General features: G+C 43.3%; 1 protein-coding gene across 1 annotated transcript in view; it reads right to left on the bottom strand.

The window, feature by feature from the left end:
* Nucleotides 1–14,629, bottom strand: part of LOC137413105 (rap guanine nucleotide exchange factor 4-like) — a 291,223-nt gene that overhangs the window by 164,964 nt on the left and 111,630 nt on the right. Inside the window, exon 8 of the mRNA XM_078782642.1 lies at nt 1,768–1,914. Within this exon, the coding sequence (XP_078638768.1) occupies nt 1,768–1,914 (147 nt within the window). The remainder of the gene's footprint in view (nt 1–1,767; nt 1,915–14,629) is intronic.

Raw genomic sequence — 14,629 nt, 5'->3', positions numbered from 1 at the left:
CAAAAGCTTTTCCTTGATATCCGAAAAGCTTTTCCTTGATATCTCCAAAGCTTTTCCTTGATATCCCAAAAGCTTTTCCTTGATATCCGAAAAGCTTTTCCTTTATATCGCAAAAGCTGTTCCTTGATATCCCAAAAGCTTTTCCTTGATATCCCAAAAGCTTTTCCTTGATATCCGAAAAGCTTTTCCTTGATATCCCAAAAGCTTTTCCTTGATATCCTAAAAGCTTTTCCTTGATATCCCAAAAGCTGTTCCTTGATATCCCAAAAGCTTTTCCTTGATATCCCAAAAGCTTTTCCTTGATATCCGAAAAGCTTTTCCTTTATATCGCAAAAGCTGTTCCTTGATATCCCAAAAGCTTTTCCTTGATATCCCAAAAGCTTTTCCTTTATATACCAAAAGCTTTTCCTTGATATCCCAAAAGCTTTTCCTTGATATCCCAAAAGCTTTTCCTTGATATCTCAAAAGCTTTTCCTTTATATCCCAAAAGCTTTTCCTTGATATCCCAAAAGCTTTTCCTTGATATCCCAAAAGCTTTTCCTTGATATCCGAAAAGCTTTTCCTATATATCGCAAAAGCTTTTCCTTGATATCCCAAAAGCTTTTCCTTGATATCCGAAAAGCTTTTCCTTGATATCCCAAAAGCTTTTCCTTGATATCCCAAAAGCTTTTCCTTGATATCCCAAAAGCTTTTCCTTGATATCCCAAAAGCTTTTCCTTGATATCCCAAAAGCTTTTCCTTGATATCCGAAAAGCTTTTCCTTTATATCGCAAAAGCTGTTCCTTGATATCCCAAAAGCTTTTCCTTGATATCCCAAAAGCTTTTCCTTTATATCCCAAAAGCTTTTCCTTGATATCCGAAAAGCTTTTCCTTGATATCCCAAAAGCTTTTCCTTGATATCTCAAAAGCCTTTGACAGAGTTTGGCACTGGGGTCTGATCTCTAAGCTCCACTCTTTAGGCTTTCCTCCTTCACTCTGCTCTCTCATAGCTAGCTAGCTTTCTCTCCAGCATTCTATCAATGTAGATTGTTGTATACATTTCTGAGACCCGTATAAGAGCCAACACACAGAACATATAAATAAAAGGAGCGAGAGACAAGATGGGGGTGGGAGGTGAGAAAGATGGAAGCACAACAGCAGGGAACAAGGACATCAGGAGATCTGTGGAAGGTAGAGGGTGGAGGAAGGAGGCAGCTTTGTGGATGTGAGAGAGGATGCAACGTTGAAAAGGAGGGATGAGTGTGGAGATTTGAGGGAATGGGTGAGGAGGAGATTTGAGGGAGAAAGGTGTGGAGGGAGCTTTGTAGAGGGGTGAGGGGAAACTTGTAGGGAGAAGAGAGAGAAGTTTGCTTTGAGGTGGGAAGAAGCGGCTGATTTGAGAGGGAGGGGCGAGAGGGAGGGGCGAGAGGGAAGCTTTTAGAGGGAAGCGAGACCATGAGAAAAGGCACGGTCATGGGGGAGGAGGGCGAGAATGGGGAGACGGGGAGGGATGAGGAGGGAAAGAAAGAGCATGAGCGAGATGTTGAGCAATTGTTACAGAAAATCGTAATTGTAGCCTAATGTTACAGAAAGGCATAACATGATCCTGAGAGTTAACAGGTATCACGTGAGTGACCTGGCAGTGACGTCTAACGGTGACGGCGGTGACGGCAGTGACGCAGTGAAGTCTACGTGTTAGTGAGTATGTAGAAGTGTCACTCATCACCGTCAACTGATATTTACATTTTTCCCATCCATTGTGCAAATTAAGTGATTTCATTTGCTCACCTGCAGATGAGCTCACTTTGACAAGCACCAGGTCCTTGCTCGAGCCTAACTTGTCAGCAAGGATGCTTATGAGCTCACAGACTGGAGTAGCCACCGGTACTCTGATGGTGGTGTATGTGTGGTCAACACAATATACTTTGAACAAAACTGTGGGCCACAAGAAGTCGAGTCCATGCATTTGAAGAAATAATGAAATAAACAACCAATAAATAATACATAATGTTTTTTCTTGTTGGTCCAACAACAAAAGGAATGAATGAAAGTCAAATTCATCACAAGTTGTTTTTCGCTGATAATTAATTATAATTTTTCGCTGATTATAAATAAAGTCAGGCAGTGATAAAATTGCACAAAAACACATCTGAAAATTAATGCCACATGACTGGTGTGTTATACATTTAGCTGATAAAAAAATGAGATGACCCTCACAAAAACGACATGGATTCTGTTATCACAATGTAGACCCAATGTATGAAAACAAGAAAAATTCAACTTTTCGGAAATATTTTTTATTTTAGGCAAAAGTTGAAAACGTTTATTTATATTTACAATAATGAGGAAGGGAGTGGGGTCAATAATATTTTCCCCAAAATAAGAAGGTATGGAAAGCAATGAAATGACTCTACAGTCGTTTCAAAGGGTCATGATTCACAAGAACACAGCAAGCAACTTTTTCAATCACACACAAAGGCCTGGGGCTCAGTCCTGACATTTGAACCACGAAGTGTCCTTTGTTTGTCACATGATCCCGGATCTTATAGACTCCCAGGGAAGAAAGGGAGGGGGAAACCACATGATGTGCTGGACTTTGTTCTCATTAATTTACCAGTCCCTGGACAAAATGACAACATTGGTGTGTGGGGAGTAGAGAAATGGGGGTTCGAAAACACACCCAATTTTAAATGTACGTGAATGGGGAAAATGCGTAGGAACTTATGGGCCACCGACCAAAAACCCCCAAAACATCCGTCTAGTTCTCGCTTTCCCATCTAATCCATTAACATTAAGTTCATTAATACAGACTTGGCATTTAATATGGAATTTTTTTTTGTTGGGGTGAACTTACTTTTCAAGTTGACTTAGAACCAAAAGTTCATTGGAATTATGTTGAAATTATTCTAGATTTTGTTAATGTGACCTTTAAAAGAAACAAAAACCACATTTGACATTTAGAAGCAAATAAATTGATCCTTGAAAGTGATGTAAACTGATATCGAACTCAATTCACGGACAGTAGTGTTAAACTTCTGTGCGTTTTCCAGAAGTACAGTATCTCTTTATTTTGCACATTAGCCAATTTTTTTTCAACAAAAACAAAAGCTAAATTATGACTGGGATTACGGACAGTAAAATTACAGTTCAGTACTTCGTGTAACCCCCATGAGCATTCAGGAGAGCACGTACACGTCGAGGCATGCTGTTCACGAGATTTGCCAAGGTTTGGACAGGAATCGCTTGCCATGCAGTTACAATAGCCTGCTGCAATTCACGCACAGAGGCAGGCTGCTGGTCCAAGTTGTCGATTTGACGCGTTAATTCTGCCCACAAGTTCTCTATCGGATTCATATCCGGGGACATGGCAGGCCACTCCATATGCTCGACACCACGGTCAACAAGAAAGTGCTGGATCATGCGAGCACGATGAGGCTGTGCATTGTCATCTTGGAAGACAAAGTTTCCTCGAAAGGCTGCACGAGAAAATGGAAGCAATGTTTCTTCCAGAATGACCCTGTACTTGAACTGGTTCAGGTTTCCATTCAGAACAACCAGGTCAGTTTTGCCCCCTGCATGAAAAGCAGCCCAAACGGTCACCCCACCACCTCCAGCGTGGACTCTTGGCACTATACAATCTTCGTAGTGGGCTTCATGCACTTGTCTGCACACTCGGATGCGGCCATCCTGACGATAGACCAGAAATCTAGACTCGTGACTGAAGGTCACGTGATTCCAGTGTCCTGGCTGCCATTGACGGTGCTCTCTGGCCCACTGCAATCGGTGCTGGCTGTGTTGTCTGGTCAGGCGTGGCTTTCTCAGGGGACGCCTGGCACGATAGCCTGCTTAAACCAGTCGTTGGTTGACTAGCCTTCTGGATACAGGCACATTTGTCAGTTGCTGCCACTCAGCCCTAAGCCGATTAGCTGACTTGGTACGGCCATTGCAGACTAACCGGTGCAGCTGGCGATCATCTCTCCTTGTGGTTCTGCGTGGATGTCCTGGCCTCTGTATTGGAGTAGGGACACCCCTCTGAACATTTCGTTTCAGGATCTTTGTCACCTGACCCTGAGTGATGCCATACTGCCGAGCAATAGCACGCTGTTTCATGCCAGAATTTCGTAAAGCCACCACTCCATGACAAACAGCATTGTCAAGTTGACGGACCATCTCCAGAGGAAGCGGCAATAACCTTTGTAGACGTGCAGCAGTTGTTTTCCACTAATACAGAACACAACAACCCTTATATACCCGATTGTGAAGCCAATCGTCAAATGTACCTGTCCTTACATTTTGTCACGCCACCTGTGATATAATCCTGTTATTGACTTCTTGCTGCGAAAGACAATCAGTGACATGGTTCTTTCAACAAAGACATCACCGAAGGGTAAAAGAAACTCACCAGATTGATATACTGAGTTCAGAAAGTAAACCCAAGTCAAGAAAAAAAAAATCCATATTAAATTCCAAGTCTGTATATGATAAGTAATGACCTACCCTGTTAGGATTAAGTTTCTGTGGGTGAAGGTGAGCAACGACAGAGTATAGAAAACATTTATTATCATTGTTTTTAATATTAACAACAGCCCTTTAAAGCTCGATCTTTTTTGGCAAATCTTATTACAATAGAGCAAACGTATATGGTTATGTATGTCGTAATGTCGTTATGTTTACATGCGATGAAAACGTCTTCTTCTTCTTCAAATAAAATTCACACCCTCTTAATTAACCATCTTAATTTCGTTAAAGGTGGGTTTTCCCGGGACACGCGAAGGGTTTGCAAAGGATGTGAATGTCGAAAAAATGGCAAAGTCCAACATTCGTATTTTCGGCTCCAAAAGTTCGCCAAACATGCGCGGGGGTTCGGAAGCGTCGTCAATTGTTCGCAGGAGTCGTTTTTTGTTCGGCGGGTATTTCAAAAATGTTTGAAACCGAGTGAAATGTTTGAAATAAAAAATGTTTGAAATACCCGCCGAACAAAAAACGACTCCTGCGAACAATTGACGACGCTTCCGAACCCCCGCGCATGTTTGGCGAACTTTTGGAGCCTAAAATACGAATGTTGGACTTTGCCATTTTTTCGACATTCGCATCCTTCGCGAACCGTTCGCGTGTCCCGTGAAAACCCACCTTAAGACTGCTGAGACCCCTCAGACCTTTGACGACCCTGTAATTCCCCCAAGACCATTCAGACCACCAAGACACCTGAAGACCCAAAATACCCCGAAGACCCAAAAAACCCAAAGACCCAAAACATCCTGAAGATCCAAAACACCCCAAAGACCCAAAACACCCAGAACACCCAGAAAGACCCAAAACACCCAGAAGACCCAAAACACCCAGATGACCCAAAACACCCCGACGACCCAAAACACCCCGACGGCCCAAAACACCCCGACGACCCAAAACACCCCGACGACCCAAAACACCCCGACGACCCAAAACACCCCGACGACCCAAAACACCCCGACGACCCAAAACACCCCGACGACCCAAAACACCTCGAAGACGCAAAACACCCCGAAGACCCAAAACACCCCGAAGACCCAAAACTCCCCGAAGACCCAAAACGCCCCGAAGACCCAAAATGCCCCTGAATACCCAAATGGTGCTGAATACTCAAAATACCCCAATGACCCAAAACACCCTGAAGACCCCAAGGACCCTTAAAGACCCTTTAAACCCAGAAGACCCTTAAATACCCCAAATAACCAAAACACCGCCAAAGACTCTTAAATACCCAGAGGAAACAAAAGACCCTCAAGACCCAAAAGCCTCAGAAGACACTGAAGACCCAAAAGACCCTGAAGACCCAAAACACCTCAAAGACACAAAATACCCTTAAATGCCCAGAGGATCCAAAAGACTCCGAAGACTTTTGATCCAAAAGAGACAAGATCTGCCAGCAACCCTCTGATGGTTAAACTGCCGAAATCTCGGCTTTTTGCTCACCTTCACTCTTTCATTCCTCTTTTCTCCCGCCTCTGGAACAAACTCCCACACTCCCTTCAATCCCACTCCTCCCTCCAGGTCTTTAAAACAGCTGTTCACCACCATCTCTTATCTTCCCCCATCCAAAACCTTGATCTTTTCTACCCCCACTAATTCACCCCAGATCCACCTTGTTTGAAATTCCAACTTCTTTCCTGGAAGTCCTGGCAGTGTCCATATGTTTATACCTCTCCCACCCCCCCCCCCCCTTCACATGCCTCCCCCCCAAAGCCCTCTCCCTCCCACAGATCTCTCGATGTCTCCATGTCTCTCGGTCCCTGCTCTCAAATGTTGTGTTTGTGTCCTTCCCCCTCTCTCCCCATCTTGTCTACCGCTCCCGATGTTATTTGTTTTATGTGTCTGTTTGTCTTTCTGTGTGATTAATGTTCGCTCTTTCACGAGCCTCGATCTTGTATACAAAAAAAGAAGAAGAAAAAAAAGACCCAAATGGCCCTGAAGATCCAAAACACCATGAAGACCCAAAAGACACCTAAATGGTCAAAGATGCCTAACCCTCTGAAACGACGTGTGGTGAGGCGCACGGACCGCGCCAAGTCATGCTAGTCAATATAAGAAGAAGCACTAAGAGGGTCTGATTTCAAGATGTGTATATGTAAAAAGATTGTTTTTTTAAATAACGCATCCACTACCTACCACACTATTATCAACATCCAGTTATTGTCTTTTGAGTTCATAATAAACATCACATAAGAAGAAATCTTGGAATGATGTGATAAAGTGAGGGTTTGTTCTCATGTTGGGAGTTTCTTCATCACCTTCTCTTGTCATAAGCAATTTTACTCTCACATAAACCTTAAAAGTATTGATTTCACTCAATGTGTTTTTAATTAGAATATCAATAATTAGTTTAACCATATCAATTGTCTCAATGATTGAAGATGGTCCAGGTTCTTCAAATCAAAACAATATTATTTTTATACGTCCTTCAAATGCCTCATCCGAATTTTCAATAGAGTATCCAAGTATCCCCTCTTCATTCTTCTTATGTTTGCATGATTGAAGGTGTTTCTTACAACAACCCTTTAAGACATCTTTAGAGCAAACATCACAATGTTTTGTTTCTCGAAGTGGAGATATTTGTTGGAGAAGATTGAATATGTGTTTGTGGGTTTGAATGTGTTTGTTATAATATTTATATTCACGATTCCAAACGTCACAATACTTTGGAACCACCATATTTATGTAGTAAAACTTTACTTAAAATAACGTTTTTTGATGAAAATCTCACGGTAATTTGAGGATACCTTTCGTTTAAAATAAAATTTTCTTGATGAAAATCTCGTTGAAAACCACTTATTTTAGTTAGTCCCTTTGAAGGAGACTGTTTAAGCTTCAAGGTTAAAGACCTTATTTTTCTATTTTTATAGTTAGTCTCTTTGAAGACTTTAAGGTTTAAGACCATTTTACCCACCAACTTTTTTAACTTAACAAAAATACGATGTATTGTCGTGTGGCTGCCTCAGTTAACACCGAAAGTACGCCACGGATGGATAATCGGGCTTACTTGGAGGCGTTTCCAATTCAATGGTGGATCGACACACGTGCCGGGGGATTGGGGGAGGATGCCGGCTTACCTGTCGGTCCGACGATGTCTTCAACCTTTGAAAAGAACTCACAAACGAAAACGGAATTAAAGTTGGTTGGGAAAATAATGCAAGGGTTTATCTATCTATAATTCCAGTAATCTCTGTGTGTATGTATGTATGTATGTATGTATGTATGTATGTTTGTTTGTCTGTGACTGCTGTTTCTCGACAACTACCGGTCCGATATACTTGAAACTTGCCAGGTATATTGCTGGGGACCCGAGGATGTGCCTTTTCAAGGTTTCATATTAATCGGAGAAGTAGTTACCGAGCTATGTCCAAAAAACGATTCAACCAATCAGAGAGCAGCGAGCTATCACGTGTGCCGAACGTGGCGAACAGACTCTGCCTCGGACGGCACATTTGAGAGCGTATTCATTTATTTCACGTTGGCAAACTATGTTGGCGTTCAACTATGTTTTAAAACTAATTAAAACTAATTTGCGATTCATCGTAACTGCGATATGCGACCTTCCGGACAGTGAAGACTGCACTTCCGGCAGCCAATCACAGAACGCGTTGTTGCGTAGGCGTGGCCGATGTGAGAGCGAGCCGAGCCGAGCGCGTGCGCCATTACGGTTCGTAATTCGATTTCTTCCGGAGAAAATAATAATTTCTCGATTTCTTATGCGCATTATTTCTCCCAATTCAGTCAGAGCGAAGGGCGGAAGCGAAGAGCGTTGTTTTTTTTGTTTACGGGCGTACGGGCGTACGGGCGGGGTAGAGCGTACGGGTAGCGTTTTTTTTTTTTTTTGGCAAGGAACGGGCACCCACGTACGGGCATGCCCTAGTTTAATAAATATCGGGACAGGAAAAGAACACGCCGGTAACTAAATATCCTAAATCGGGACGTCCCCACACCAGACCTCAACGACACACAATGGGAGAATGAATAAAAATAAATCGTCGTGTTTGCGTTCATGTTTGGGCTTATCTGTCTGGATGTGGTCGTCAGGAATTGTCTGGGATGGTCAGGTCCAAGCACTGCCGTCCGACCGTGCTCTGGTTGGTGCGAACCGCTCAGGCGTTGGCGCGAACACCCCTCGCTGCACGGTCCATCCGGCACCACAGCACCACAGCATCCGGCACCACAGCATGCAGGCACCAGGAGCACGAACAACAGGGGAGGATGATCGTTGGTGCTGGTCTCTCCACAAAAGTCCAAAGGAAAGAACAGGTCCAAGCATGAAGGGAGAGTCCAGAGCAAGAGGCAAAGGGAAGAGAGAAGCGGAGGCGAAGACAAGCAGAGGCGAAGAGAGAAAATGTTGGTCAGCTAGTCGTTTTACTGATCGTCTTCTGACGTCACTGGCACTTCTCCTTCAATCAGCGCGTCACCTGTTGTGGCTCTTTCGCGCCTGCTGGACTGATTGGCCGTGGTGTCATCGGTTGGTGTCAATCAGTGTGTCGCTCCTTCACCTTCCTTACCCCCAATCATGGGGAAGCTTTCTGCCACTCCCCTGACCAATCACACGTCCTTCCCTGCTCTGCCAATCGGTGGCCTGCTCTTTGCTTGCCCCTCCCCTGGCCAATCATGAGTTCTCCCTGGACGTGGCTTTCAGCCTGCCGGGCTAACAGAACTTAATTAATCTGTGCAGCTAAGGGCCTAGCTAAGTGTCTATAAGAGTGCGTTGCCAAATGGAACAATGGATTGATCACCAGGTCTGACACACAGGGGAATTATCTGAGTCCCTATTCTAACTATCACCGGATCATCCTCGCATGATCACAGGTACACACTTAATCCGACAAACCGGGCTAACAGAAATTACAGGTGAGGTTTCCCATCACAACAGACAAAGAATGATACCTATTTAGATCTACCTAATCGAAATATTCCCCTACCCAAAAAATCATAAAAGTATCAAGACACAAAAGACAAGTTTCACTCAATCTCTCCATTTGTAAAAGATACTGAGAAATATGTCAAGGATGTAAAATTGAATAAAGATAATTATAACAACTACTGGATAAAACCAGTTATGAGTGATAATATGAGTTCTTCAATTTCCTTCAGTGGAAGGGCTTTTAATATATCTGGAGGAACATCAATTCAAGTAGCTCTAACTAAAGTTTCACCTCTACTTTTAGCAATCGATTTCAAGCTAGAATAAATAGCACCGCAAAGTGGGCGTAACCCCTCTGCCCATGCATGGTGAAAGGAAGCATTGATGATAATTTGTTATTTGAAGCGAAGTTGTATACCAAGTAGGATTTTGCAGTAAGATGGCTGCCGTGGCGGCCATAATGAAAATCGCAGCGCACCCATTTTCGAAAGGCACCTTCCTCTACTCAACCCCAACACACACTGCAAACCTGGATTTAATCGGACAAGCCGTTCTGCTCGAAATTGACGGAAACCAATTTCAAGATGGCTACCGTGGCGGCCATATTGAAAATCGCAGCACGCCCAATTTTCGAAAGGAACCTTCCTCTGCCCAACCCCAACACACACTGCAAAAATAAATTTAATCGGATAAGCCGTTCTGCTCGAAATTGACGGAAACCAATTTCAAGATGGCTGCCGTGGCGGCCATAATGAAAATCGCAGCACGCCCATTTTTGAAAGGAACCTTCCTCTACTCAACCCCTACACACACTGCAAAAAGGGATTTAATCGGACAAGCCGTTCTGCTTGAAATTGACGGCAACCAATTTCAGGATGGCTGCCGTGGCGACCAAATTGAAAATCGCAGCACGCCCATTTTCGAAAGGAACCTTCCTCTACTCAACCCCAACACACACTGAAAAAATGGATATAATCGGACAAGCCGTTCTCCTTCAAATTGACGGAAACCAAAAGTTGACGGATGCCCGGACGACATCCGTGACGACAATACCCCTCAGCTCATGAAAAGCAATGAAAAAGTAAAAGTATCAGAAAAGAAAACCCTTATGGATGAAGCTTTAGAAAGAGAAGATAAAACCATTAATAATTATTAATAAGCATGGATACATTTGTATTTTTTTTAACAACCCAAAAGATTTACATCAAGTAAATCTTGAAGAAATGAAGAAGAACCACCTTTAGAGGCCATTTTCCCCCGCAGAGCTGGGGTTGGCCTTTTTCAGGCACCATGGTCCCCTTTTTGAAGCAATGTTTTATGGCTGGATGAACTTCCAGCCGCCAACCCTGTTAGTCACCTCTTGCAACACACAGGGAATTACCAATGAACTGGTACTCAATTTTCCGACCTCGGAATGATGACAGGCTGAGTCAACCCCCCTGGCATTAATTCAGTGATCGACCGGGATTCGAGCCCAGGATCCTAGGATCCCAATCCGGCACCCTAACCGCGAAGCCAACACCAGGCTCTTGATGAAATGAACCATTTTTAATAGTAGTTGAGAACCATTTTTAAATTACCTCTAATATAAAAAAAATTTTAGAAGTAGAATCTGTTGAAAAAACAAAGTATGTGGATATAGATGGTAATGTTTTTTCTACTAATTAAATATGAGTCATTATTCAAGTGAAGATTTTGGAAAGTATGAAAGTGATGATAGTATCTCTATTGGAACAGAAGACAGTTATGATACTGAGAGTTTGTGTTCAAACGACAGTTATGATAGTGGTTTTATAGAAGATGATTATGAAAGCACTGATTATAGTGAAGATGAAATGAATTTAAAGTAAAGTTTTACGATATAAATATGGTTAATCTAAACGATATACCAGATGTTGAGCCTCTTGAATTCCCTGATACTCCATGTGATAAATTAGAGAATTGTCCGGCTTGTGATGGAGTGGGATTAAATACAGAGTCAAAAGCCCAAAAACAATGTTTATTCTGTGATTATCTTTTAATTAATGATGATAACAGATATTTTTTAAAAAACATAATTATTTTAAAATTACACCAATTAAGACTTGGCCATTCCAGACCCCTCCATTTCATTCTTTTCAGCCATTCCTTGGTGGATTTACTGGTATGCTTAGGGCCATTGTCATGTTGCAAGGTCCACCTTCGGTTGAGCTTCAACTTTCCAACAGATGGCCTCACATTATCCTCAAGCACCCTCTGGTGCAATGAAGAATTCATAGTGGATTCTATGATGGTGAGCTGCCCAGGCCCTGATGCAGCAAAGCTGCCCCAAAGAATAATATTTCCACCACCATGCTTTACAGTTGGTATCAGGTTCTTGTGGTCAAATGCTGTCTCTGGTTTTCGCCAAACATGTCTTCTGGTACTGTGGCCAAATAGCTCAACCTTTGACTCATCTGTCCAGAGCACATTGTCCCAGAAGTGCTGGTCTTTGCCTAGGTGTTCATTGGCAAACTTTATTCTTGCCCTGATGTTCTTTCTGGACAGCAAAGGTTTCCTCCTGGCACACCTCCCAAGTAGATCGAATTTGTGCAGCCTCTTTCTAATGGGAGACTCGTGCACTTTGACATCAACAGTGGCAAGAGCTACCTGTAAGTCGCGTGATGACATTCTGGGGTCCTAAGAGACTTCTTTCAGCATCTTGCGGTCTGCTCTCGGGCTGAACTTGCTGGGGCGGCCTGGCCTGAACAAGTTGGCAGTTGTTTGGAATCTTCTCCACTTGTAGATGATCTTCCGGACAGTCGAATGATTGATTTCACATTGTTTGGAGATCCCTTTAAATCCCTTCCCAGACTCGTATGCATCTATAACCTTCTTTCTGAAGGCCTCAGAGAGCTCTTTTGATCTAGGCATGGTGATGCCGCAAACTTCAACAACAAAGATCAAACCCAACTAAATGTCTGAGGTTTAAATAAGCCAGGTTCCTCCAAGATCCTCTCTAACGATGTTCAAATCATTTGCACCTGATCTGGTGCACCTGATTCTAATTTTAGGTATTTGAAGTAGTGATAAATGTCGGGGTGTACTTACTTTTTCCACATGCGAAATTTGCATTTATGTTTATTTAAATTATACAATGGACTACAAAATGTAAATGTTTCATGATATTTGTTATTAACTCAACTGGACTACCGTCCAGTTGAGTTCATCACATACTGAACACTCCGGCGTCCGTCGTCTGTCGTCTGTTAACTTTTCGACGTTAACACTCCAGCGTCCACAAATATCAACAAATTCTTATCAAACTTGACATGCAGCATCCTTACCCCAAGGACCAGGTTGGTATTGCATTTCAGCCCGATCCGTTGAGAAATGGCGGACTTAGGCGACCATTTTGTTTTTGGTCATGAAAACGACGTTAACACTCTAGCGTCCACAAATATTAACAGATTTGATCAAACTTAGAATGTTTAACCCTTACCACACAAGATAGGTTGCTATTGCATTCCAACCCGATCCGTCACAAAATGGCCACCAGTCAGTTCAGTTGAGTTCTGCTTCCCTGGAAGTTCGAGTATTATATCACCTTTATCTATCAATATTGTTGAAATGAAGATCAAATAGCTGTATGTTGAAATATGTTGAAAAAGTCAAAACTTTACATGTGGTGTACTTACTTTTTCACGTGACTGTATATAGACGAGCCGAAAGCACCCAGCGTTGCCGGGGTTCTTTTTGAATGAATTTACTACTATAATTCAGGTTTTACTCGCGGCCGTAGAAGATTGACGACTATAATTCAGCTCAGCTTTTAATTGCGAAATGGGTCCAGCCCGGCCGATGCGGACTCGCCCGGCCGATGCGGACTCGCCCGGCCTCGCCACCTAGCCTATAACCTTTCCGGGGCCCGTCCCGACATTTTTAGTTCTTTTTGAATGCATTTACAACTATAAATTTACTCGCGGCCGGAGAAGATTGACTACTATAATTTAGCTCGGCTTTTAATTGTGAAATGGGCCCGGCCCGCCGAGGCGGACCTCAACCGGTCTCGCCACCCAGCCCGTCCCGACATTTTTTGCATTGGAGGTTTCCTCCTATCTTTCACCGTTCAGGAGATTAGCTTGCGCAGACAAACAAACAAACAAACAAACAAAAACTTTCTTTTATATACATATATATATATATATATATATATATATATATATATATATATATATATATATATATATATATATATATATATATATATATATATATACATATATACATATATACATATATACATATATACATATATACATATATACATATATTGTTGCGGATATGGGATTTGGCCTCCATCCATATCCGCTTGTAAATATTCCCCTATTTCCCCAATACTTCCCAACTATCCCCAATCCCCCATTCCCTAGTCCCATTTTCTGTAAACAACACTCTGTAGAACCGACCTTCCCCTATTTCCCCCATTAAATGTCGTGCCCAGGTTCACCGCATCTCACGTAGACAACTATAGGACATCTTGCTAGTTATTCTTAGTCTATGTCAGTTAAGGACTCGTTTCCATTAATTCTGACTCTTCGTTGCACCAGAATGTGATTGTATGGCACCGTTAGAAAGTTTAGGACCTCCCAATACCTCCCCGCAGCTCTTCCTCATGGTACAACAACAACAACAACAACAACAACAGCGGCGGCGGCGCGGGGAGTGTGCGTCCTCACTCCGGCTTGGTTAGCCGCCATTGAACATGTGCTCCGACGGGGTTACCACGCAGGGGCTCGCTGTCAGCTCCTCGTCAAGGGCGGAGCCCGGTAACCCCCCGCACCCAATGGAAGCGGCGGACCGATTCCATCTGGGGCGGAGCTAACGAGCCGAGGGCGTGTCACTCCCCGCTGGACATGCGCAGGAAGAGGGAGGTGACGTCAGATGCGCCTCAGCTTGGAGAGAAAAGGACGCCACCTCCGAGCGCGACAATACCTCCCCGCATCTCTGGACCGGACCGTGTTGATTCTGCCCCTGAGCCAAGGTGCACCTTGAGCTATCGACTGCCTGTCCTTCCCTGCCATCAATCCCCGTGTAAGTCAGTCTTGTCCCGTTTGTCTGTGGTCTGTCGGGAATAGATAAGACTGTGTCTAAGTGCCCATCTTTCTGTGCTTTACCTCTTACCGTGTAATCTACCCGTTTCTGCATCACCAATATTATATCCTCCTCCGGAGGTCTTGAGAACTGTACCCCTTGTGTCGTTGCATTTATCCCAGCCGTTGTGTCCTTTCCTTCATTGATTTAGCATAG

The sequence above is a fragment of the Myxine glutinosa genome, chromosome 7, assembly GCF_964187855.1.
Source record: "Myxine glutinosa chromosome 7, kmMyxGlut1.1, whole genome shotgun sequence".
Lineage (NCBI taxonomy): Eukaryota > Metazoa > Chordata > Myxini > Myxiniformes > Myxinidae > Myxine > Myxine glutinosa.
Note: the sequence above shows the minus strand (reverse complement) of the source record. Positions and strands in the feature narration are given on the sequence as shown.